The sequence below is a fragment of the Furipterus horrens genome, unplaced genomic scaffold, assembly GCF_987537825.1.
Source record: "Furipterus horrens unplaced genomic scaffold, mFurHor1.1.pri manual_scaffold_7, whole genome shotgun sequence".
Taxonomy (NCBI): domain Eukaryota; kingdom Metazoa; phylum Chordata; class Mammalia; order Chiroptera; family Furipteridae; genus Furipterus; species Furipterus horrens.
The window spans coordinates 139230328-139255992 of record NW_028327177.1 but is presented as its reverse complement, the minus strand read 5'-3'; the positions used below and the strand labels follow the sequence as shown (position 1 = coordinate 139255992).

The following is a 25665-nucleotide window of genomic DNA, read 5'->3' as shown; positions in this document are numbered from 1 at the left end:
CCGCGTCTGGGTCAGCATTCACCGTGGGGAGGTTTGCCATCATACCCCCAGCTCCCAAGCGCGTACCAAGTTACTGGTCTTTGGGAGAAAGTGCTTCCAGAGGCAGACGGTCCCAAGAATGCCACCATCCAGGGAGATCAGGGCACCTGTTTTGTCAGCAAGAGGAAGAGGCGAGCCAAAGCTGGGGACGGCGCAGTGGGCGGCGGGGCCTAAAGGCACCTGCGCCCTCCCTGTGCTGCTCTGCCAGGAGGCTCTGGCTCCTTTCACTCCTTTAGCCAAGGTTTGGGGGGGGGGCGGGGGGGCGGAGCAGGTGAGCTCTCTGGCCACAGCTCTCTTGAAGGGTCCTACAAGCAGGAGGCTGAGGTGGCTGCCCTGACGGGCGGGGACCAGAGGCCTGTGTGCTGTGGTGGGGGCGGGAGGGGCGGGGTGACACTCCTGTGCTGCCCTGTTTGCTTGTGGCTCAGCCATCGCATTACTTATGTCTGTGATTCTGTTGTAACCATTTTCAAAGTAAATAAAGCTCGTGATGTCCTACCACACAGGCCCTGTCGTCTGTATGTCCTGGTTTGTCTCCACAACCTGGCCCTGTGCGGTCCTAACCACTGCAGCCCCTCGTCTGGGAACACGGGGGTGCGACGTGGGGCAGGTGCAGCTGTGGCAGGGTCTTCCCTGCCCGCCGGGCTCAGAGGCACAGCCAGGCCAGACCATGGCCCAAGGGAGGGAGACCCAGGAACAGGCTGTTCAACACCTGCAGTCCCAACCTGCAAGGACAGTGACAGTTGTGACAGGCTACCCATGGTACCTCTAAAAGCTACTGGACGAAAGACTGGGCCGAGCCAACAGTACAAGCTGGTTAATAGCACTGGTGGTTCAAGCTCTTAAGAGGGTGGGTTCGAACCCTCTTTCTCTGAAGACCCCGGGCCACAGCCTGCGCCCAACCTCTGTACCTCTACTCTTTCAGTCTGGGGAACCGCGGCCCACAGCCCAGGGTGCTGATGAGGCCCCGAGAGAGGAGCCCCCAGCGGATAGCGATGCTCACAAGGGATAAATAGAACTTTATTTTAAATAAACATTTGCACTCTGTACACAGCCCCGGCAGAGGCAGGGCTCAGTCCTCAGCGGACTTGCGCACGTCAAAGCTGCCACAAGGCCCACGCAGCAGCTCCGCCAGCAAGGCCAGCAGCTGCCCGTGCTCCTGCTGCACCTCGGGCGGCAGTGCGGCCAGCTCGCTGCGCAGGCTCCGCTCCACCATGCGGCCCAGGGCCCGGCGCAGCTCCCTCAGCAGCCGCACGGTGCGTGAGTCGCCCTCCAGCCTCAACAGGTCACTGTCACTCAGTGAGATGGTGGCCCGGCGCCCATCATCTGGGGGAGGAAAGGGTGGGAGCCTCGGTGAGGCCGGGCCCCCGAGGACAGACCAGCCTGCGTGGAGCAGAGTGAGGGGGGCGGGAGACGTGCAGGTACCCACCGCGGATATGGACGTCCCCATCGGTCATCAGCAGCACAGCGAGTGGGTGCACCTGGGAGGAGTCCCGGACGAAGACACTGCCATTGGATTTGACGGCCATGAAGTACGTCAGCCATCGGCTCCGCAGCCGTGTGGCCTCCCTGGGGAATGAAGGGCGGGGTGAGGCCACCCTTCCGGCCCGTCCTGGCTGCCCTGCCCAGCCTTGCCTGCCCCCCACCTGTTAATGGTCGACTTGTGCAGCAAGATGTTGCCTGACTTGGTCCTGTATGTGACACTGTTGGGCTTGAACTTGCCCTGCCGGGTCACCTTGCCCTGCCTCACCTGCGGGAGTGACGGAGAAGAAGGCTGGGCTAAGCAAGGAGCTGGGACGGGGCGGAGGTGGGGCCCAGCCAGCCCGCCCCCCACCCCGAAGAAGCACCTGGATGAGGTTGGGGTAGAGCCCCGCCATCAGCACGCCCTTCACCAGCTCCTCCTCCTCGCTGTACTCGTTGCACTGCGCCGAGGCCAGGGTGCAGTCCGAGGGCTTCCCCACCAGGAAGGCCTCGTAAATGTTCTCGGAGAACTGCTTGATGAGCCCTGGGGAGGCAGAGTCGGTGACCCTGGGGCCCCCTATCCACAGGCTGGGCAGGACAGAAGCCCAGTGTGGGGGGGGCCTCACCGTGGATGAAGCGCAGGCTGGGTGCGTAGAGCAGGTTCTCCTCCAGGTAGTTCTCGCGGGAGCTGCGGTCCTGCCAGCGCAGCACCTCCTCCCAGCCGGCCACAGCCCGCACGAAGGCCAGGTGGTCACTGCCGCTGTCCTGGCTCAGCAGTGCCTTCACCTGGGGGGGGCGGCGGGAGGGTCATGGGGGGGGCTGCAAGAGGCCATCTCAGGAGGTGGTGGAGGGCTGCAAGGGAATGCCGGGGGCCGTGGGGAGGGCGGGGCTGACCTTGTCCACCTCCGCCCGGTTCTGCAGGCTGCTGCTGAAGGGGTCCCGGGTGAGGCAGGAGACCACCACGAGCAGCGGGTGCAGGCAACGGAAGATGGCGGCCAGCACTATGGCCTTGGCCAGCCGGGGGTCCGTGGAGATGTGGGCCAGGCGCTGTCCCAGAGCGGTCAGGTACTCTCGCTGGTCTAGCACCCCTGCAACAGCTCAGCTGTCAGGCCCACCCTTGCCAGCTGCTCCCCAGCCCAGCCCAGCCCTGCCCAGCCCTGCCCACTCACCGATCTCCTGGAGCAAGATCACAGCCTCATCCACTGCCTTAATGTTTGGACTGTCCACGGCCTTGGAGAGGAACTCCACTGCCTGCAGCAGGAACACAGCAGAGCCCCCCCCATGAGCCTGTGCGCCGCCCGCCGCCCCCCAGGCCAGCCCGCCACGCCGCGCCCCAGCCGCACCGTCTTCTCAGGCATGTGGATCTTGGCTTGCAGCACCAGGTTCTCGAGGGGCGTGCGCAGGATCTCTGGCACTTGAAATGGGACCATTTTCTCCAGCCGGCTCCGCGGAAACAGGTGGTAGGCAAAGCCTGACTGGCAGCGGCCTGCCCGGCCCCGGCGCTGGATCACATTGGCTCGTGACACCCACACTGTCTCCAGGCAGGACACCTGGGGGAGGGGGCAGTTGAACAGATGCCACAGGCCTTCCTCAGTGCTCCCTGTCCTGGCCATTGCCTCACTTAGCCCTCAACAGTTCCCCTGCCCCCAACAGAAACACCAAGACCCCAGAGTGTGGCCTTCTCCAGACACACACAGCACGTCCAAGGCTGATCAGGGCCAGGGCCACCCTGGAACCTGGAGTTGTTCCCCAGGGGCTGGCAGGGGCCAGGAGGTGGGGGCCACCTTGGTCTTCAGGTCATAGCGCTCCTCTTTGTGCAGCCCGCTGTCCACCACGTGCACGATGTCATTGATGGTGATGGAGGTCTCGGCGATGTTGGTGGCCAAGACTATCTTGCGCACCCCGACCGGCGGCTGCTGGAATATGGCCTTCTGGTCCATCATAGGGATGTTGGAGTGCACTGGTGGGCAGCAAGCGCACAGTTATGGGCACTGCTCTGGCCAGAACCTCTCCAGACAAGAGCTGGGCAAGGACTGTCACTGCACTGTCGTGACAGCGAGGCCCAGGTCAATATGCCCAGGAAGGTAGCAAAGCTGGCAAGGAGTGCAGTCTGGTCAGCACCCTGGGAGTCCCAGCAGGGCCGCTCCCCACAACAGAGGGCGAGGGGCACCTGGGGGCCGTGAGTCCAACAAGCAGCCCTCACCTGGCAGGATGAGGTACTTGCTCTCGTGCATGCCCAGGGCCTCCTGCAGGCGCTGCTGCACCCCTTTGATCTCCTGCCAGCCGGGCAGGAAGCAGAGGATCCCACCTGGAAAAGGCCGGGCAGGCGTGAGCAACCGCTCCCGGCACACGAGGTCAGGAGGGGCACGGGGCAGAGGGGGGAGCACCCACCTGACTCCCCGCGGGCATCGATGTGCAGAACCAGATCAGTCACGAGATCCAGATCGAGTGCACACTCATCCTCGGACTGGGGGGTGGGGGGGAGAGGGGCCATGCGACAGCCCCGGGTGAGGGGTTCAGTGAGGCCGAGCACCTGACACATCACTAACCCTCACCGCGTCCCTACCACGGAGGCCCTGTCCCCTTTTGTTTCTATGGAGAAAATCACGGCTTGGGGTGGGTAAGTCACCATAGGCCACCAAGCCACAGGGACAGGGAGGCAAGGCCAAGAGCCCTGGGTGGAATGAAGTGGGTGCATCCCCTCACCTCGTGGTGCCGGTGCCGGTGCGGGTACTGGTGCTTGCCCAGCTTGGCCAGGATGTCCTCCAGGTAGTGCTCCTTAACAGGGTACATGAAGCCAGGCACCTTGATGACAGGGCAGCTACCGAAGTAGCGGGAGAAGCGCTCATTGTCACCTGTGGCGCTCATGAGCACCAGCCGCAGGGCTGGGTTGAGCCGCTGAAGGCCCTTGAGCAGGATGAGCAGGAAGTCCGTGTTCACGTCCCGCTCGTGCACCTCATCCACGATGACGTGGCTCACGCCCTCCAGGCTGGGGTTGCTCTGCAGCTTCCGCAGCAGGATGCCCACGGTGCAGAAGAGCAGTGCCCCGCCCCGGGCCGGGGGTTTGCTTTCCAGCCGCACCTGGAAGCCCACATTCCGGCGCAGGGAGGGGCCCAGTTCGTGGCTGACCCGCTGCGCCACAGACACAGCCGAGATGCGGCGTGGCTGGGTGACGATCACGTTGCAGCGGGCGCCACGGCCCTCGGTCACGTAGCGCTCCAGCAGAAGCTGGGGGATGCGCGTGGTCTTCCCACAGCCCGTGTCCCCAGAGATGACCACCACTGGGTGCTGCTCAATGGCACTGAGGATGGTGTCCCGATGCGGGTCCACAGGGAGCTGGGGGGCTTCCTGCCAGATGGGCCCTCGCCGCCGCCACAGCTCTAGCAGGCTCTGGCTCAGGCGCAGCTCCTCTGCTTCTGACAGGGGCACGTAGGGCTTGCCTGTGATAGGGTCGCTCAGGGGCCCTGAGTCCTTGCCTAAAGGCAAGATGTCATCACTCTGCAGCCGGAGCTCTGGGGAGATCCATGAATTGTCCACAGGGTACTGGGGGGCAGGGGAAGCAAGCAAAACGGTCAAAGAAAAATACCTTCTTCCTCACTTGTACCCAGCCCCTCTCCACGTGATTCACAGAGTCATGCTGTGTGCGCCCCCCCCCCCCCCCGAGCAGATGACTTCAGCCGATGGCTGCTCTAAGACCCTCATGGGCAAGGCTGGCCTGCTGGGGGCAAAGGGGCTCCCAGGCATCGTTCACAATGGGGGAAATGAGGAGTCACTACTGCCTGTTGCAGGTGGACGCATTCGGTCTGGAGCAGGCAGGCGGGTAAGGACGGCCACGAGGGGTTTCTCTTACATGGTTCAGAAAGGTCTCTATCTTGCGGAGGATGGGCTCAGGCACCTGGATGGTACATGGCCGGCGCTGGGTCTCGCCCAGCTCGCGCAAGGAGGCCAGGTTGTACATGGCATGAGTGAGTGGCTCGTTGTTCCGGTCCACTAGGCCCAGGCTCTGCAGAGGGGACACATATGGCTCAGTCTAAGCCCCTGCCTGCCTGGAACCCCCCCTCCCCAGGCAGGCTCAGGGGCTCCAGAGAGAAGTCATAGAGAACAACCCCTTTCCTAAGAGATCTGGGTTTCTGGCTGACATGATGCAGGAGGAGGGAAAAGTGTTTTGTTTACAAAAAATAAAGAAGAGAAGTAGTTAAAATTAATTCAAGAAAAGCAAGACCTGACGTGTCTGAGCGGCACAGCCTCTCACCTGCCCGGGGAAGAGGGTCCTGCTGAGAACCCTCTCCCGGAGCAGCTGGAGCCCCCCGCCCCGCCCCCAGCCCAGCCTCACCTCCACCAGCTCCCAGCACGGACCTGTGAGGCAGGTGAGCCGGCCCTTCCCGGCCCCGACACACCTCAGGGCCCTCTGCCTTCGCTGCCTCACCAAAGCCCACCGCACCTCCTGTCTGCATGGCACTCGTTACAGGGGACCCTGTCCTACCAATGTATGTAGAATTCCTATTTCTGCAACTTGATAAAATAAGCCACTGGGAGGGAAGCACTGCGTCCTAATTCCCCATGTGCCCAAAACCTCCTGACCAGAGAGAAAACATGGCCACCCCACACCTTGGGTTAGTGCACAGCGGTCCCTCTCCCTGCAGGCCTGTGTTCCCGTCACCCGTGATGTCTGCATTCTGCTCTCCCTCCAGAGCGCAGATCAAACAGTCCCTCCTCCGAGAAGTTCACCCCCTCAGGGACCAAGCCCTTCCCCTGGCCTCCTGGCAAAGCTCAGGGCATCCAGTCCCTGGACCACGGGAGGTGCCAACACAGCCTCCCCGTGCAGGAGGCTGCCGCCCTTTCCAGGACTGCAGGTCACCCACGACCCCTCCGCCCAGGGCCCCGCTGCCCACTGGCCGGTCCTCTGCTCTCTGAATGCAGCTCCTTCCTGAGACAGGACCTGCCAGCAGCAAGGCCTCTGCTCACCGGGGGTGAGCCTACCGGGCTCCAGTTCAGACCCCCTACGAGTTCTCCACTGAGCCCCAGCCCTGCTCTTGAGCCCCAGGTAACACATCCATTCCCTCTCCGTCACCACTTACCTGGCCCCATGCCTTTTCTATCCCCGCAGGCTCTCACGCCTCTCACGGCGGCTGTATCTGAAATGCGGTTCTCAGAGCCAAACCGCACCAAAGTGTCCTGACCATTCAGGGTGAAGCAGGGCCTCTTTCCCGTCTCGTCCCGCAACTGAGCCTCTACTGACATGCTCTCAAAACCACTAACGTCCCAGGCAGCCAGGACACTGACCCCCCCACTGCTGGGCATCTGCTGGCCTCCAGAGCCTCTTCAAGGACTGCCAGCAGGGGTCACACTGCCTTCGCCTGGGTATTGACTGCTCCTTCCATCTGCACCCCAGATAAATGGCTTATGATTCATTTTGGCCACCAAGTCCAGGCTCCCAAGATCTTTCTAGACACCGAGTCTGATGCACAACACCGGCACTGTGCCTCCCGCTTCATGCCACCCAGAATGAGAGGCATGTCTCCTGCCAGCTTCAGCCCGGTTCTGGCCAACAGTGACCCCTAGGCTGGGCTGACAGAGCACTTCTGGAGGGGCCGTGGGGAAGTCCTGGGAACGGCAGCCACCCAGCCTGACAAGGCCAGCACCTCAGGTACTTGAGCACCCAGGCCAAAGGCCTGGCACGGTGGGTTTCACTTCCTGGAAAAGTGGATCAACTGCCAAGGGCTGCGGGGAGCTACAAGACATCTCCTGTTCATGCCAGGGACCCCGCTGAACTCACCTTCAGCTTCTTGCAGGCCAAGGCCGCCGCCTTATTCTCAGCCTCTGCTTTGCGGCGCCCTTTGGCAACAAAGGTCATGGGGCAGGGCCAAAGCAGGGCGAGGGTGGAGAGCTTGGTCTTGGTGCCCACCGTGTGGAACTGCATGAGGTTCTGCAGGGGGCGGGGCAGGCGGTTACCAAAGGCAGAGGATGCCAGCGTCTGCAGCACTGCCAGAGCGCCAAGAATCCCAGACAGGGAATGCACCCCCAGCTTAGCAGGTGCCAACACCCGCCCCGTGAGAAGCGCCACTGTGCAGCAGAGACAAGCCCCCTCGGCTTCTCCTGCTGCCCTGTGGCTTCCCACTGAGGATGGTGTCTGGGCCATGCCACTCCCTGCCCTCTCAGCACCTTCAAGGTCAACAGGTGTGGTGGCAGCTGGGGGCTGAAGCCGTCAGCGCGTGCTAAACCAGGCACATCCTGGGGCAGCAAAAAGGCCTCGCACCCGGGGAGAAGCTCTGCTTAACCAGAGCCCCTCGGCCTGGCAGCAAAGATGAAATTCACGCCTCAGCCAGACCGCTGTGCTCAGTCCTGCCCGCCACGCTCGAATGGGTACAGGCCTCCCATGCCCAGCCCCGCCCGCTCCCTGAGCTCCTGGGTGACTTCCATTCTGCCCCTGCTGCTGCCCCTTCACGTGCACCTCTAGTTCCCCTCCTGTGTGGTCTTGGGGGAACCAGACACAGCCAAGCCAGCTCCCCACCCACACACACTTCTAGGGGACCCCACTCACCTTTGCTGTGGAGGACGAGGTCGCTATCTGAATCACCTTGGCCAGAAGGTTCTTGGGAAGCGGAAACTGGGTCAGAGCTCTAACAGCACTGTCATCGTCTGTCATTTCAAGGGAACCCCCCCTGGGAGGACCAGAAGTTTAGGTGAAAAAGCTCTATTTCTTCCCAGGACCAATTCCCCTCAGGCTCAAGGGACACTGGGTGGCCGCAGCAGGCAGGGCGTCTGCTGGCCGGTGACCCCCTCGGCCACGCAGCATGGCTGACACTCCCTCAGCCACCCCAACACGCCGGAGGGCAGGGGCAGCAGCCGGCTGCTGGGCCTCTGAGGGACCCAGTGCGCCCTGGACAGAAGGGCCATGCTGGCGATATGCCACAGCCCACCGCACAGTATAAGACCACAGCGGGGTCCCCCAGAACGGGCAGACATGCCAATGAATAACGAGGCACATGGGCAGTGATACGGGGCTGAGGCCCTCCCATCTAAGAGAAGCCTCCAGGGAATACCCCCCTCCGCCCCCGCCACTGCCATGTCAAGGTGCAGCCCGCCTCCCCCACCTCCAGCTGTACCTGAGAGGGGTGTGTGAGTCCTGCTGGGTCATGGACAGGAAGTCAGTGACGTCAATGGTCCCCTCTTCTAGCTCCTCCTCCTCCTCCTCCTCTTCCTCTCGGCCCAAGGAGCGGGGCAGGCCCCCAGGTGCCCCCGGCCGGATGTTCTCGGGATTCAGCTGCCTCCAGGAAGTGGGCGGCATGGCGGGTTCTGGGCGCCACCAGCCATCAGCCGGAGAGCCAAAGCGGTCGGCTAGCACTCGGTACTTGGCTGCATCGAACAGCTCGTTCCGGGGACCCAGCAGACCCCAGCCCTGGGGGAACAGGGGCGCTGTCAGGGTCCACACCACCCTCACGCCTCAGCCTGCCTGCAATCTGCCCAGGTACATCCTCAGTCCCTCATGTAGGAGCCCCCTGTCTACCCCCGTCACCCCTAGTCCAGAACTGGCACAGAGAGAACAATGAAATGTCTAGCTCAGACAGATGAAAATTACAAGGGCAATTCTTACACCTATTGGACAAAAGACAACAAATAAAACCCCACAACTCCACAGGGCAACACATACATTCACTAAGTGACCTAAGAAGCCCCGGTGACCATGGCAGCTAGGGCTTAGGCAGCCCACGCCATAAAACAGGTCTCCCTCCTGCCGCGAGAACCCTACGCTCCACAGAGGGCACAGTGCGCGCGGCTCCCTAAAGCAATAAGGAATGTGGGGGGGGGGGGTGCCAGCTTCACCGAACAGGACCGAAATGAGGGCGAAGTGACTGAGCTTCTGGCCTCAGGAAAAATAAAAAAGAATCCTATGCTGGAAACGTATTCTAGTAATAACCTGCAACACTTATACAAAAATACTATTTTAAAATGTATTACAGCATCATCGTTTCCTAGGAAGGATACGAAAGAGAACACCTGCTGAGTCTCTGGCACAAACAAAGCAACATGCCGGCACCCCTGAGCGTCAGCAGGACAGACGACACCCGGCCCCCACGCCCAGAAAGCTCAGAATCTAAGAGAAGAACAGAAATGCAGGCGACCGGGTCTAAGGAACAAACACGTGAGTGAGGAGCTAGAGTGTGAATGAAGCGCAGGTCTGGGAGATTCAAGTCGGGAGCGCTCATGACCGCACGGGCAACACACGGCCGCCTGCAGCGGGTCTCTGATGCGAGGGCCACGCGACAGGGGCAGCAGGTGCCGGGGCCCAGGCACCCCTCTGAGCGCAGCCTCAGCCCCACCTGACCACATCCTTCCTGCATGAAACTCCTCAGGCTTCTGAAATAACCAACTGGCCTCACGCCTGCGGGCCCGCATCTGGCGTGCCCTGCTCCCCCGCGGGTCCCGGGCAAACCTCCGCTCCAGGAGCGGGCCAGCTGCCGTCGGGAGGCCGCGGTGCACGGCCTCGCTCCTGGGCGCCCTCAGGTGCCCCCGTGGGCAGCGCTTGAATCAACACATCTGGTTACGGGGGCCAAGGGCGGAGCCGAAGAACTGGGGGTACAGGTATTAGTGAAGAAAAGGGCGACGAAGTCCAGAATACATAAAGAACTGTAAGTCAAAAACAAACAAACCCAAATGCCCCGAAAGCCAAAGGACTTGCCTGGACACGTCCCCAGAGGAGATAAACGGAGGAGCACCCAGCACGTGAGCAGGTAGGTGCTCCACGTCATCCGCCGTCAGGGAGACGCAACCCAAAGCTGCCATGAGGCCCCGCCTCACACCCAAGAGGAGGGCCACTGTTACAAACAGGAAGGAAAAGGAGGTGCGGGAGAGGCTGCGGAGAACTCGGAGCCTCGCGCATGGCTGGGGAGAGTGTAAAACGGTGCGGCCACCCGGCCCAGTACGGCGGCCTCTGAAAAAATCAGGAGAAGAGCTACCGTCTGACCCAGCAATGCACCTGAGAACTCAGTGCGGGCCTTGAAGAGACGTCTGTACATCCACGTTCAAGGCTTCATTATTCCCAATGGCCAAAAGGGGGAAGCAACCCAGTGTCACCTGACGAAGGAATGCCTGCACAAGACGTGGTCTGTCCACACAATGGACGCTGCCCGGCAGCCTTCCAGGGGCGGGAGCTCTGACACTCGCTGCAGCACGAAGGAAGCCTGAAGACGTCATGCTCAGTGGGACAGGCCAGTCGCCAAAGGACAGATACTGTACGACCCCACTTGCGTGAGTCACTCAGGAGTCAGACTCCCAGAAACAGAGCAGAATGGTGGCTGCCAGGGGCTGGGGTACTGTTTAACGGGTGCAGCTTCAGCTTCGCAGAGACGAAAGAGCCCCGGAGATCGGGTGCACAGCAGTGTGGCTGTGCTTAATGTCACTGGCCTGTACGCTTTAAAATGGTGACGACGGTAACTTCTAAATTTTGTGCATTTCACCACAATTAAACATACAAACAGAAAGGCTACGAGCATAAGCAGGGAACAGAGAAACAGCTGAGGAGCAACGTGATCGTGACCGCAGCACACAGGCGGGGTTGAAAGCGCCTTCAAACCTCCCGATGGGGAAGAATTGGTTTCTAAGCTCCACGCACTGAAAGCAACCCATGGCCAACCGCTGAGCGGGGAGAGAAGCCACCACCACGCTCCACTGTCAGAGAGAGGGCTCTCTGGCTACAAGGAAAACCCACGTGAAATAGTGGGAAAAGAAAGACCGCCACCCAGGCGGAAGCGTATCTGGGGCGCTGTACACAGAGGGTGCCCTTCACACAGCGGTTCCTCGCTGCGGTTTCAGAAACCAGAGGGGCTAAAGAGCAAGAAAGGAACCGTGAGGCCCTGGGCACCGGGGCGGGCGAGCGGTGGGGCACCCCGCCGACCTCTGCCCGCCGGCCCATCAGAGCAGGGCGCAGGCAGCGTCTCAGGAGGAAGCCTGCATGGCTTTCGCTAGGGGAGGGTCACCTTGAACAGCTGGCAGGCCGCGGCTGCCGCCTGCCGCTCAGCGTCGATCTTCTTGCTGCCATAGCCTTCTACCTCCACGCTCTTGGGCCACTTGATGTGGAGGGTGACTTTCTGGGGAGGAGAAGAGAGGATCAGGACCCTGGCCTCCCCGGATGGCAGAGTCGTTGCAAAGTGCAGGGAGAACCGAGAGCGCAGCCACGGCCCTCCTGGCTGCACAGCTGAGCGCAGGACGGGGCCCACCCCTACGGTCAGCGCCACCGAAGGCTCTAGCTCTCCCCTCCTCCAGCCATTCGTCCCACCCCAGGGTGTTTTGCTTCTCCAAACTGCCATTTTCTAGCCAGAGGGCAAGGTGGAACCCATCTTTAGCCTTAAAAATCTTCACTCAGAATGGGTTGCCCGCCTGCTTCAGGGGGTCCCAGGGCCTACAAGACTCCAGGAGCAGGAATTCCCTCACCCACGTTAACCCTCCGCAGTCCCAGTTAGCCGGTGGGAGACCAACACTAGGCGTCAGGGCAGAGGCCAGTGCCACACAAGAGGAGCTCCTCACCTCACCTGCCTTGGGCTCCCATTCCCTAATCCAGGCTCTTCTCCAAACCTAGCTTTGCTCTGAAACTGTCTCCTGACTGTTTTCAATTCAGAAATGGCCTCCCTCACAAAGAAATCTGAGGGAGAAAAGGACAGCCAGTCTCTGTCCTGAGTCAGACCGACACTCCCCCGCCACCGGCGAGTTACCTTTTTCTTCGGTCCATTTGTGTGCACGTAGACCAGTTTGTCTTTTGCATGTGAGATGCCAAGGGCTCTTCCAATCACACTGTTGAGAAGGTTTTTGGGCTGTGGGAATTCTTTTAATAGGTCCCTAGAAGCTAAGAAAATAAGAACAAAAGCATTACACCTGTTCTTTTTCTTAAAAAAAAATTTCCACGGCAACTCTGGGCTGGATACAGAGGATATGGCCTCATGACCCCAAACCACCCAGGAGCATCTTAGAAAAGGAGGAGAAAATGGCTTCAGGGTTTACAAGGGAAAGCGGGGCTGGACCTTCTGGCACGACCATCTCCTGAAAGAGGGCCAACGACCCACACATCACACAGGGGAACCAGCCAGCGTCCTCCTCCCGCCACCCTAGCTCCTGATTTAACGCATCAGCTACGGGAGCCTAAATGGCAACAAACCCCTGTTCTGAGTCCGGAAGGAGGCAAGGCAGGAAACAAAACAACAGAACAGAAGTCCACCACACACACAAAGTGGAGGTCAAGGCAGTGCCAGGCCCCACCTAAAGTCAGGAGGAGGACTGGCCTCAGAGCCCGAACGCCAGGCCCCAGCTCTCACATGTACCTCAGCACCCTGCAAAGGCCTCCCTAGAGTCAAGGTCACGTGCAGAGACCTCTGTGGGCGAGACGAAGGCGTGACCTCTCCCTCCCCCACGTTCACTGGAGAAGTGGTGGCAGGAGGCGTCAGACACCACAAGGGACACCTCACTTTTTTTTACTTGGATTAATCCAAGAGCACAGATGAGAGCTGCACCAAGAGGCAGCTTGTGCCAGACACGGGGCTTAGCGGGACCATGAAGCAAGCTGCTGGGAGCGGCTAAAATGGGAGGGCCCCAAAGCGTGAGCAGCCCTTCAAGAAGCCCATGGTCAGACTGGTGGCCTTTTCGTTCTCCACCCCTAGTCTCTGGCATTATACTGAACGTTAAGCCAGCTCCAAGAAGGGGCAAACACACGTGTGCACCTGCAGGAATCGATAAGTCACCTGGGGAGCATGTTCACAGCACTGGACAAACACCCTGATCCCTACAGGGCACTTGAGAATGGTGGTGATTTGGGGGAAGACCCTGTACTTGGAAAAAGCTGCTCTGGATGCTAATGTAACCCTGCTTCCTTGGGACAGACTCCTGTATCACCTGGCCAAGAGGGAGCATTCTGTCCGGCTCTGGCTCCCTCGAAATAACTTGTAAAGCGACCAAGAATCAAGCAGTCAAGAAACAGCACTACCTAAATAGACTCAAAAGGGTTTGATCGCTCAGAGACCCACCATTAAGTAGCCCCCAGACGCCTAGGCACACACACAGATGTGCCTCGGCGCCGCCTCCAGCTGTGCCCGGCAGGCAGAGGCCAGCCCCGGGCGGCAGGGGTGCTCTCACCATTTTCGTCCCCTGCCCTGCTCAGGAGGCGCGCGCTGAGCCCCGTTAGAGCAATCACCGTCTCTGTCTGGGACCTGAACTCCCCGGCGTATTCGGGGCTCTCTTCCACGCCCACAGGATGCTCTAGCCCTTGAGCACCCATCCTGAGCAGTGGGACGTTTCCGTTTCCTCCCACTCCCTCGCGGTCCTGCACCTCTCACCCGCCCTGGCCAGGCGCAGGCGCGGCAGCCCCGGGACCTCGGTGCTCGGGGGCCACTCGAGTCTGTGCCACACCGAACTTTACAACAGCGGGCCAGCCGGGGGCGGCCTCGGCCACTATCGGAGAGGGGCCCAACGCCCCGGCCCCGACCCCTGCCCGCGCCCCTCGCTCTGCCACCCGCAGGAGTCAAGGGCGTCGCGGCCCTCACCGTTCACCACGCTTCCGTCGCCTTCCCCCGGCCTGCAGGTGGCCACCCCTGCCTCGGCCTCGGCCGCCTCCTTGGTGCGGTCGGGCCGGGCGCAGCCTGACGAGAAGCCGCGCGGGCGTCCCTGTCGCCCGATGGCACAGGGACCGGGCGCCCGCACTCGCGGCGAGACGCGGGCGGCCAGGGCCACGAACCTCCTGGCAGCCGCCATCGCGCTCCCGCCGGGCCCCGCGCTCCGGGGCGGGGCGGGGCGGGGACAGCGCCGCGGGGCGGGAGCGGTCCGCGCGCCCCCTGCCGGCCGGGCGGAGCGAGCGCGCCCCAGCTAGCGGCCGGCCTCCCGCCTCTCGCAGCCCGGGCGTCCCGCTCCCAGGACCCAGGCTCCGCGAGGGCCCCGCGCTCCGACACTGCCGCGATCACGCCCACAGATTCGTCACCGGAATCTGCGTCTGCAAGAGGCACCCAGACTCTGGGAAACAGTGCCCGCCTCAGCCCAGCCTTCGCCCCGGGACATGAGCCCGCGCACGGGCCCTGCCCGACTGGCCTGCCCTCCGGGCCGCCGCGTGTAAAGGGATCGCTAACCTGGGCACGCCATCTCCCAGAACGCCTTACACAGTAACCTGGGGAAGCGTCTGGAGCCCGGACCCGGAGGGCCTCCTGCCCATCAGCAGCCCACACTTGTGCCCCAGGGCTGGAGTCAGAGGAGAAAACGACCGGCTCGGAGCCGGCCCAGCAGTGAGTCTGAAGCGGCCCTCCCTCCCTGGTCTCAAAGCCAGATGGGATCCCGTTTCCAAACTACCACGCCTAGGTTCTAGCCAGGCTCATTCCTCTCCTGCCTGTTCCGGCACCGAGGACCGGGGCTTTGGGTCGGCTGGAATCGGGCTGAATGAATCCGCAGGCTGGGCCGGTGACAACGACAGCAAGGAGGCCTCAGTCTTGGAAGGTCTTGGTCAGAGGTTGGCAGTGCAGTTGGGGGGTAAGTGTGGGGAGAGGGTTTTGGTTTCTGTTGCTGTTTTTAAAGATTTTGTTTATTTATTTTTAGAGAGGGGAAGGGAGGGAGAAAGAGAGGGAGAGAAACACCAATGTGTGGTTTCCTCTCACACGCCCCCAACTGGGGACCTGACCCACAACCCAGGCATGTGCCCTGACTGGGTACTGAACCGGCGACCCTTCTGTTCACAGGCTGGTGCTCAATCCACTGAGCCACACCAGCCAGGGCTGTTTGTTGTTTTTGTAATTCTAGATCTCACACTGATGATCCCCTGGAGAGTATTAAAACCTTGCTAGGAGCCACCCCCAGTTTCTTACTCATTAGGTCTGGAGTAGGGTCCATGAATCTGCATTTCTAAGACGTTCCCAACATTGAGAGAACTGCTGGCCTGTGGCAGGAACATGGGATTTGAGTGCTAATACTTGGGCTTAGTCCCAGCTGGACCAATCACCAGCGGGGAACCTTGGGCAATGTCATCAATTAGCAACATCAGGACAAACTTCCTGTACTCATCTGGCATGGCTGTGGCTAGGATGAAATGGGAATGCTTGGAAGGCAGCTTTGCAGAGTACTCTGTCAGAGAAGACCCTGCCCTGAGGTCTGAGACACCCGGGGACAGGTCCCTTAGAGTCAGACCCAGAGCAGGTGGGGCAGCTTCAACTCCAGCTCCTCCACTTCCCCCTCAGTGAGATTTTACCAAGAAAGGCAGCCTTGGCAGCAGTGATGTGACCGACCGCATGAGGGGACACTGCCATCTGGATCAAACCCCCCACCCAGATCATCAGCACTGGCTTGGCAAGACCCCTGGAGTGCAACATGATTCTCCAATGGCTTTGAATTTGCCAGGCAGCATTTTCATTTGCCTACAGCTGAGACACCCACCCGGCTCCAGGAGTCGTTTTTAAGGGTTGTTAGCAACCCAAATACATTCAAAAGAACCCAGCCTACCAAGTCTGCTGGTGGCAGCAGGGGCTGAAGGCAAACTTTGAAAACTGTGGTGTCTGAGAGCTGAAGGAGACAACAGCATAGACAAAAAGACCCCATCTGGAAGGCAGGGCCTGGGCCCACCCCTGTGCTTGGACAGCCCCCCAGCAGGAAGGCTAGTTTTACCGATCTGCTTCCAAAGGGGCCAAAGTGGAGGGCTGGCCATGAGCTGGTAGTTGTTCAAGCTGGGTAACAGGTACCTGGGGGTTCATTATACTATTTTCTCTGTTTTAGAAAACATTTCAAACAGATGTTTGAAATTTTACTTTTTTAAAAAAGCATCAACGAACTAGTTGGTTCTCAGGGAGCTCCCTGTCCCCTTGTCCTACTTCACTTACTTCATCTGGGCTCTAACAGCTGGTGTCACCTTTGGCAAAGATCTCACCTCTACAAAGCTCACTGTCTCTTGTACAATGAGGACAGCTCTTAGACCAGCTCTTGCAACCCTCCTGGTTCTGTGATCTTCTCCCCCTTGGTCTAGAGCAGGGGTTGCCTGACTATGTAGCCTGAGGACCAAATCCGCCCACTGTCTGTTTTTATAAATAAAGCTTTATTGGAGTGTAGCCATGCTCATTTCTTTATGTATTATCCATTGCCTCTTTCACGCTATAATGGCAGAGTTAGGTAGCTGCAAGAGAAGCCATAAGGCCCACAAAGCCTAGAATATTTACTCTCTGACCCTTAAAAGAAAGTTTGCTGACTTCTGCTTTGGGACATTGGAAGAAAGAGGATTTAGCATCCCCTGCCCCCTTTCCACCAACATTAAACCTTCTCCTCCACTCTCCACTCTCTGGGGAGATGGTATTGACACCTCAGCCTGTGAAAAAGAAGGGAAGTTCTGAAAAAACAACTGGCTCAGAGATCTTTCCATTCAGTTCAGGATCAAGTGTATCATCTGGTACTAAATGTGCTAGCAGCATGGAATTACGGTGTGAAGGATCTGCTGGACACACAGGAGGAGGAGGTTTTAGGATCCTGAACTCAGGAGGCCCCAGGGAAAAACAACAACACAAGGAAGCCCAAGAGAGTGCAGACTTCGGGCAGACCAGCAAATTCCCCACCAACACCTGAAGAAGCCAGGGGTCTTGGCCCACATCCGCCAACTGACTCACCAGAGTTAGATACTTTTATGTGTGGTTAAACTGGAATGAAAAGGTCTGCTTGTTTGGCAAAAAAAAAAAAGTCAGGGGCTCTACAGGGGCCGGGTAGCCTCCCTGACCCCCTACCCAGCCTCGTGGCTCCCCATTCACATACGGAAGGCACAAGGTCCCTTGAGGTAAGCCACCACCCCAGGAGGAGGGGACACAGCTGGATGAGAGAATGGACAGAGAGGGTAGTCCTGTGACCCCCAGGGCCCTTCCAGGAGTACTGGCCCATGCAGCTTTCCAGGGCTCTATGTCTTGGATCTGGGTGGGTGAGGAACATTCGCAGGGCAGGCTTAGAGGTGAGTTTTTAAGTTTATTCACCCTTTACCTTGGAAAGAGGCCTTGGTCAGAGGTTGGCAGTGGAGTGGGGGGTAGATTGGGAAAGAAGGTGATAGTTTTCTCCAATTCCAAATCTGACTCTGAGGGGTACTGTAACCTACTCAAGTGGCCATGATTTTCTGAGCGCCATTTTCCTATTTGAACACCAGAGACTGTTTCTGCCACATAATTCCTTCTTAAGAGACAGAGAGAAAGAGGAGGCAGAGTCGACACACCTATGGGCGCCTTCTGGAGGCGCGGCTGCAAGGAGGCAATTGGGCCTGGGGTCTGTGCTCCTGGGGGAAGACAGAGTGGGGCCTGACGGCCACCCCACAAGGAGCAGCTGCCCTGCCCAGGGCTGCGACCTTCTTCTCTGCCTGTGCTCAAGGAGGCACCGCCTACGCAGGCCCGGTTAACCCCCGCTGACCAGCCTTACGCTTAGCCAAAGCACACCTGATGCTCTTAGAGCCACTCACCTGCCATGTTGGAAATGTTAATGTTCAGCCTTTTGGAGTTACAGGGCATTTTAAGAAAGAAAAAAAAAAAAGGGCAATCAACTCTTGTTTTGGCAACGGTAGGGGTGGCATTTTCTCACTACCTAAGGCAATGGTCGGAGGGGCCGGAAGTCCTTATTTCGCTACAGCTGCCCGTGGTCAGGGCACCTGCGGCAGGAGGCAGTGCAAGTGTAAACGGCCGGGGGACGGGGCCGCCACGCGGCTGCAGAAACCGAGGCGCTCTGTGCGCCCCGCACCCTTCCTGAGCTCTTGACCTTCAAAGCACTTTACAGACAGAGCCACGTGAGGCAAACACTCCCATGACCGGCACCGGTGCTCCCCCACTAGGCAGCGGGGGCAGAGAAGGGCAGCTCAGGACGAGAAAGAGGCCTCCAGCGGCACTGGTCTCAGCGGGCCTGGAAAAGAGCTAAGGCTGGGGCAAGAAAGATGCTCATGGGCAGAGGTGCTTCCCTGGGACCTATTACTAGGCCTGTCCCTGGGTATCAATGGCACCTGAAGTGAGCTGTCCCCTGTCTGGGGCTCTGACGTTCTCCCCAATCAAAAGGCGAACTACCTTGCCAAGTGGACTAAGAGGCAGCCTTTCATGTCGGTAAAGTGCTTTGAGGTGCTGGGGAGGTGACTTGCCAGGCAGCCCCAAGGCCCTGAGATGGAGGGCACTGGGCCGAGTCAGGGTTCTCAGGTCCGGCCCTGCTGTGTGTGGCCTGCCTTTTCTAAGCCACCTGAGCCGGGGACTGCCTAGAAGATCCAAACCCTGCAGATTCTCCATACTGGCTCAGTATCCAGACTGAGCCTGAGCTTCATTCTGGTCACACAAGGAGGCCCAGTGGGATCGCAGGGTCTAAGCCATGTGGCCAAGGATGATGATGATGAAATAACCCAAACCTGTCCAGATGGTCTCACCCTGAGGGCTCCGACTGCTCTGCGACCCCCTCTGCCCCGCACTCCCTTTCCAGAGGCCCTCGGCCCTGCTGCCCGCCTCCCCACAGACCCGGGCCGAGCTGGTGCTGGAGGCAAGGCCCCTCCCTTACCTCGAGAGATGGTCCCTCCAGGGGCGGGGTTGACACACACGGGTGGAAGGCGGGGTGGGGGAAGTTTGCACTGACGCTGCCTGTGCTGGGCCCGATCTGGGGAAAGAGAGAGGGTGTCAGGGTGGTAGGTCCCCTCCCCTCAGTCACAGGCCCTTGGACTGGAGCATCTGTGAGGGGCTCCGGGCAGCAGGGTTGCCAGATGGCATCTGGAGCCACTCTCAGGTTCTGAGAAAGTGTCACCAACGCCACAGGAAAGAAGGCCACTGTCTTTTACAGATGTGATGGCTGACAGCCTTGCAGAGACCCCTCCCTGGCTCTCAAAAAAGCCCTCAAACTCTCCCTGTTCCCTCAGCCATCTTCTACAAGGTTAACAGCCATCCTGCGTACTTCTCTCCAGTCTGGAGCTGGGAGGATGATACAGGACAACAACTGAACACCAAAAAGCCATGGTACCAGGTAAACCCTCAGTTCTTCCACTTATCTGTCCTCCACTACAACAGCCATCCCTGGATCTGCGTGGGTTCTCCAGACAGCCACGTCAGCCACCAGATCTCAAATTATTCTTTCCGTCTAGGAACTGGACAAGAGAGGCCAACTGACCTCTGGGGTTCTTTCCGACAGCCAAGACCAGATCCACACATACCAGCCTGTTCCCCCTTTCTGTAAGCGAATGGTTTGCCATTCCAACTATCTCCATTCATTCGGAGACTAAATACTACTTATCAAGTGACCTTTAGAGTACATTTCAAGAAATTCCAAAAATCTGATATACATGAACTAAAATTAAAAGCCCCCCCCCCCCCGCGCCTTATACAGGTCAGAGGGTTGGAGGTCGTTAAAACCCCCTAAACGGTGAAAATGTCAGACTCACTGGTCCCGGGGGGTGGGGGGTGGGTGCAGGAGCTCTTTGTTCTTTGCCCCACCAGTTGTGGTTTAATACATAAGGCAGGAGAAGACAGACACGCACTACCCACACCTCTGACTACCACTGTCCTGCTACACAGATGCCCATTTCTATAATGCACATTAGCTCCTCTGCAGTTGGTACATGGGGGGATGCAATCAGCAAAACGTAAGGAGCCTTGGTCCAAGGGGAGTTTTTCTAAGGCAAGGGTATGAAAAAGCTGGAGCAGAATTATAATTCTCAACAGGAGACATAAAGCCCCTTCAGCCATATTTTTCAAAAATTAAATTAAAATGGAGTGTCTGTAGAGAATTGAGGTGGTAGAGGGGTGTTTACTATACAGCTTTCTCAACGTTTCAGTATTTTTGAAGTTTTTCATAACAAAAGTGGGGAAAAGAGCACGTCTTCGTGCTCAGGTCCTCGTCCCCCACGCTGCCGGCAGCGCCACTCCTTGGGGACGCAGTCCCGCTGGCTCAGAGCCTCACCTCCGCCAGCGCCGGCCGCTCTCGTGAGGACGCTCTCGTGCACCTGCAGCACCCACTGAGCTGCCTGCTCGGTGGTCCGGAGCACCTTCCCGGGCCCCGGGGACCGTGTCCATCCCACTCTGGCCATGAAGCTGTGGTTGCAGGGCCCCAGCTCCATTTCCCCACAGGCCCTCTAAGGCTGTTACAGTGTGTGGCTTTGCAGAAAACACAGTGTTACGCCAGAACGCCTGCCTGGCGGGTCTTCTGGAACAAAGTGCCTAGGATCAAGGCTTATCTTGGAACTAATTACAGCTCTGCCTGAAGCTGAGGCTGGAAATGACCAGCTCAACCTCTCCGTTCCTGTTTGAAGAGGGTCCTTATACACATCCAAGGACACTAGATCGAAAAAAAGAAGGAATGATTTGATGATTAATGATCATCTCATTAAGCATTTTCAGTAACCGAGGCCAAGTTGTCACAGTCCTAGAACAACGTCACTGAGCCCTCCTCTGACCACTGTTGATCTGGTGTTTTTGTTTCGTGCTGCCCGTGAAAGACTCACTTGCTCTTTGTGGCCTGATTCTGTCCCGGCAAGGGCAGTAACAGGTCACTTTACAGGCACATAAGCATTCTAGTTGGGAGGTGTTGGCAGCTCGGAGAAATTACATGATAGGAAAGACAGTTGCCAAAGGGAATTACTATTGGCCAACGGCATCAGAACCATCAAATGGTCCATCCCACTGAGCCTGCACCGGGAAGCATCTCTGAAACACAGCTGTCTCCACCCCCGGGTCCCACGTGCAGCAGACGCTCAGTCACACAGCCACGCAGCACACCGCACGCTGAGTCCAGGCTGTCGCGCTCCAGCAGAGCATTGGCCACTGTCTGCACCCGAAATAGATCCAACTGCCCACATTTATCAAGGACCTGCCAACCCAAGACCAGGGGCTGGGGACAGACCACAGCCAAGGGCTTTTCCTCCATCATCTCGAATCTTCACTATATACCTCTGAAGACAGGGGCTGGGAAACAGGATCAGGTAAGTTAACACCTTTCTAGTGTTAGTGGGGACCACATTTGAACCCCAGCCAGTCTGGCTCGGAAGCCCCAAGGCTCACACCACATTACACTTCTCAAGGTTCATGACACCCTAGGGAGCTCATTCTCATCACGAGGAACAAAGAAACATAAAAACTCTGTAAAAGAGAAGGAACCATCCTATATAACAATAAAAGTGTCACCAGGCCACACATGACCAATTAGCAAGTTCACGATGCAAATCACAAGTGATATCAGCATTCAGAAGACAAGCGGGGGGCATTCAGCCTTATTGTCAGGTAACCCCGAAAAGACAGGTTTGCCTGAAGCACAATATTCAAGGCGGTGACTCTTTCACATGAAGACCTTTCCCTGAGACCCCCAAGTAGAAAATGGTTGTTGGAAGAACACCACACTTACCTGTGTGGAAAGCAAGGCCCCGAAGGAGGCTGTGTTGATTACCAAGCCACTTATTTACTGACATGATTGCGAGTTTACCAGGTGTCAGGCCCTGTTCTAAGCTCTTTCCATGTATTAGCGCATCTGATCCTCGGAACAGCCCTCTGCCATGGCCCACGTACACTGCGAGGAGATGGTGGCGGAGCGGCTCAGTCACCTGCTACGGGAACAGACACCCAGGTCCGGAGCCTTTGCTCAGTGAGGCGGTGCTGCCTCCTCCTAAGCCTAGTGCTAACGACGTCACCCTGAGGGAAAGCCTCTCAAACGAACCGACTCCCAGCCTGGGAAGTAAGACCACAAATGCTACTTAGGGATGTTGCCCCAAACTCTCACCTGGTACCATCTCCCTATCATGCCAGAGGCGAATAACACAGGGGAAAGGAGAACCAGGGCTTGATTGAGCTGCATCTCTATAAAATCGGTGCTGCTAAGCCTGAGCCACGCCCACCAGAGAGAACCCCTCTCTCTCCAACGTCTACAATGCAGACAACGAAGCCCACTGACCAGCAGGTGAACAAGGCAATTGAGTGTACTCAATTTTCAGCTCAAAATATGCCGTTAACCCACAAAGCCAGGATGATAGAGATTAATTTTTTCATGCAATATGAAAACAGATGGAGTCGCTGAAGACAGACCAGGAGGCAGGAAGGGGCTGCTGCGGACCCTGGCACATGCAGACCTCCTTCTGGCCCCATTCAACGGTTACGCAGGGCACCACTTGCCCAGGGGTTCCCAGGCCTCTAGGAATATAACTTGGAGAGGAGATACAATTGTGCAGATCTCTCTTTTTTAAAAAAAGATTTTATTATTTATTTTTAGAGAGAGGGGAAGGGAGGGAGAAAAAGAGGGAGAAAGACATTAGTGTGTGGCTGCCTCTCGCATGCTCCCAACTGGGGACCTGGCCCACAACCCAGGCCTGTGCCCTGACCGGGAATCGAACAGGCGACCCTTCAGTTTGTAGGGCCGCACTCAGTCCACTAAGCCACACCAGTCAGGTTGTGCAGATCTCTTCCTCATCAGCAGTTATGGAAGAACCCTTACAATTCTCATTTATTTGTAAAATATGCTCAGACTGTAGCCTCACAGTCAGCTTCAATATAGGCAACAGGCCTTTTACTCCTTATTCTCTTAAAGGAGAAAAGCCATGTGACTGTCTAAGACACATAAAGCCCTTGGGGATCAGGCCCTAGAAGTCCTCACCACCTACACTGCTTCCTGTAAGCAGCCTTGAACACTACCTATTGCCCTACCACGGCTCAGTTCTGTCACTGCTTATATAACCCTCTCGTCCCACCTGCTGCAGGGCACTGATTTCAAGACTTGCCACAGCTTCTATGACCAGTAACATAACAATGACTCAATCCACTTCCACCAGAGTTTCCTGAGGCCTACCTACCATGTGCAACATGCAGGTACTGTGGATGGTAAAACACACACAACGGGCCCTGGCCGCGGGGAGCTTCCAGTCTAGTGGTGCAACATTTAATTCAGACTAGACTAAGCCCAAGAAAGTACAGGTATGGTGTGGAGGGAAGTTGAGAGAAGAGAAGAGATTGCACTTGTTTGACAGAATCGAGAGAAGCTCCTGGAGGAAATCGTCTAAAACACGGGCCCGGGGAAACTGGTAGGATTTCAATAAGCAGTGAGTACGTGGAAGAGGGCACTCCGGAGGGCGGGGTGGCAGATGCATACCAAGGCCGCGGCGAGGGTTGGCATGGGACATGAGCGCCACGCAGGAGGAAGGCTGAGGAAGGGCTCTGGAAAGACGTGACCCGAGGCCTACACGCCGGTGAGGGGCCTGCACAGCCTTCACAATGCCCAGCATGGGGAGGAGGGGCACGAGGTCACGAGCACAGTGACGTTCTCACCTTTTCTGAATGAGTCCAGGCTGAACATTTCTGGCCAGGAAGGAAAGCTGGAGTCCTAGGAAAGAACAGCCGAGGGGCAGCGGTTAATAGTCCCGCTCCAGGAAGCCGCAGACAGCATGGTCCAGGAGATGGGAAAACGAGGCCCTTTGCTAAGCAGCCCCACCCGCGGCCCCCTGTATTCAGGAAGGAAGAGCCACCTCTACCCTGGAGCAATCACGACTTTGTTTCTTTCTAATTGAGAGCTCTCCTCTTGCCTCTGTCCTAAACGTCGTGAACCCTGCTAACCAGAAGGCAAGGCATTTCATCACGAGGGGCATGGGTTTTCCACCTCCTCAGAATACTCGCAGTTTCCTGGGACTTCCCGGAGGAAGTGAAATTCTGCACGGACCCCTTTCTCGTGTGGCATCAGTAGATGGGACTCGTGACTACCTTAAGGACTAACTGGTTTACTGGGCTTTCACAAAACCTAGGAATGGGTTGTGACTGACAGTATCAAAGAGTAACTATGTAGTGATTCAAAATAAAAAGCTTTTCATGGCGGAGTCTCTATGAGATGACAAATGTTGAGTTAAAAGTTCAACATTAGTACATTTAACTGAGGGATCTCCCTAGGGACCAAATAAGCGACACCTCTGGTTTAACAAATTTGTTTAAAAAAGCACTCAAACTCAGAATTATAGACTCTTTTAATAATGCAGCATTTTGGGGTTGGTGCAGGGACGCTATTTGTCCTTAGTTTAAAAACATCTACACAACACTTCAGCAAGTCAGAAAAATGTCAATGTTCCTGGGAGTCTAATGGGGCCTACACTCCTGCTCCTGACTGCTGTCCCCTCTTATTCTCAAATGATGGGGGTGCGGCGGGTGGAGGGCTGACCTGGGGCCAAATCTCTCAGGTCCGCAGTAGGTCTGCCCTGATGACCGTCTCAACCCCAGAGATGCCAGAAATTTCAGCCCATAGGATAGGGTGCCTCAGAGAGGAAATTTCAATACAACATCAACAATGATTTAATGTTCTTTAAGAAATTACATTCCACAGACTCCTTCTATTCAAAATAAAAAAAGGTAATTTGAGATTTTAATTTTAAAGAAAATCTATTATAAAATCTAAAACGTCTATGTTTTTATTTAAGAAACAATACTGTCTTGCTAAAAAATTTAATTTGCTTGTCAACAGACTCTTGGTTGTGCTTTGTAAAAGTCTCCGATCCTCTCCATGCCAACACTAACTCATTTATAAGACTCCCTTTCCTGTATCAGTCTAAAAAAATACAGTATCATATTCAAGATAGGATCTTTTGGAGATATTTTACAGAGCTCTAAAACATTTCACAGAGATCGAAAAGAAAGCTGGTTTCCTTGTCGGAAAACTTTATGGCTCAGAGTTCCTCTTAAATAATTTAAGATAAGCAAAATAATATTATGTCAAGTTTTCTTGCATAATGAACCACTACTTCACTCCAGGTAGAGTAACTATGGGATGATTCAAGAACAGACAGCTTCCATAATGACTAATTAAAAATGATACCCTTTGTCTAAGACAATCACAAATGAATGTAATACATGCCTTTTGCTTTACAGTGTGGCTGAGCATGAGATCCACCACGGCTTTGTGTGCATGGCTACACCAACTTACCTTACAAGAGCAGAGGAAGTCCCAGATTTTGTAGGCTTTTGAACTGGAGCTGAATTCTCTCCTTGCTATTCCTCATCACGAGGCTGGGCCTCCTCCTGGGAAGTACAATGCTGGGTCACTAAAGAGATGGCCGCCTTGGGGAAAGAAAGTTGCTCTGGATCATTGAAATTCATTTACTAACTCTGACAACAAGGACAAGTTTTATTAATGGCATGAAACACACATACTAGACATACTGGCCTCACTTCAGGACCTGCTGTGACTCACTCTAGACCCATCAGACTGTGAGCTGCCCTC

General features: G+C 57.1%; 1 protein-coding gene across 2 annotated transcripts; it reads right to left on the bottom strand.

The window, feature by feature from the left end:
* Positions 1-1035: 1035 nt before the first annotated feature.
* On the bottom strand, positions 1036-25437 carry DHX30 (DExH-box helicase 30). 2 transcript variants are annotated; one of them, XM_090284656.1, is made up of 21 exons: positions 25369-25437; positions 23733-23787; positions 19000-19095; positions 12207-12337; positions 11475-11585; positions 8604-8896; positions 8039-8159; positions 7274-7423; positions 5348-5500; positions 4204-5040; positions 3889-3964; positions 3701-3805; positions 3282-3457; positions 2841-3047; positions 2667-2748; positions 2392-2585; positions 2124-2283; positions 1884-2041; positions 1683-1786; positions 1466-1605; positions 1036-1362 (listed from the first exon to the last, which is right to left on the bottom strand). In XM_090284656.1, the coding sequence occupies exons 2-21, from the start codon at positions 23758-23760 to the stop codon at positions 1109-1111; spliced, it is 3576 nt and encodes a 1191-aa protein (XP_090140782.1). In that variant the 5' UTR covers positions 23761-23787; positions 25369-25437; the 3' UTR covers positions 1036-1108. The 2 variants fall into 2 exon arrangements, with proteins under 2 accessions (XP_090140782.1, XP_090140781.1); XM_090284655.1 differs by lacking the exons at positions 19000-19095; positions 23733-23787; positions 25369-25437 and adding an exon at positions 14025-14250.
* Positions 25438-25665: the final 228 nt, after the last annotated feature.

Coding starts and splice junctions, on each gene's coding strand:
- DHX30 (XM_090284655.1), bottom strand. CDS start 14,232: ATGGCGGCTGCCAGGAGGTTCGTGGCCCTGGCCGCCCGCGTCTCGCCG. Junction 12,338..14,024: donor CGACGGAAGCGTGGTGAACG/GTGAGGGCCGCG, acceptor TTATTTTCTTAG/CTTCTAGGGACCTATTAAAA. Junction 11,586..12,206: donor CAAATGGACCGAAGAAAAAG/GTAACTCGCCGG, acceptor TCTCCTCCCCAG/AAAGTCACCCTCCACATCAA.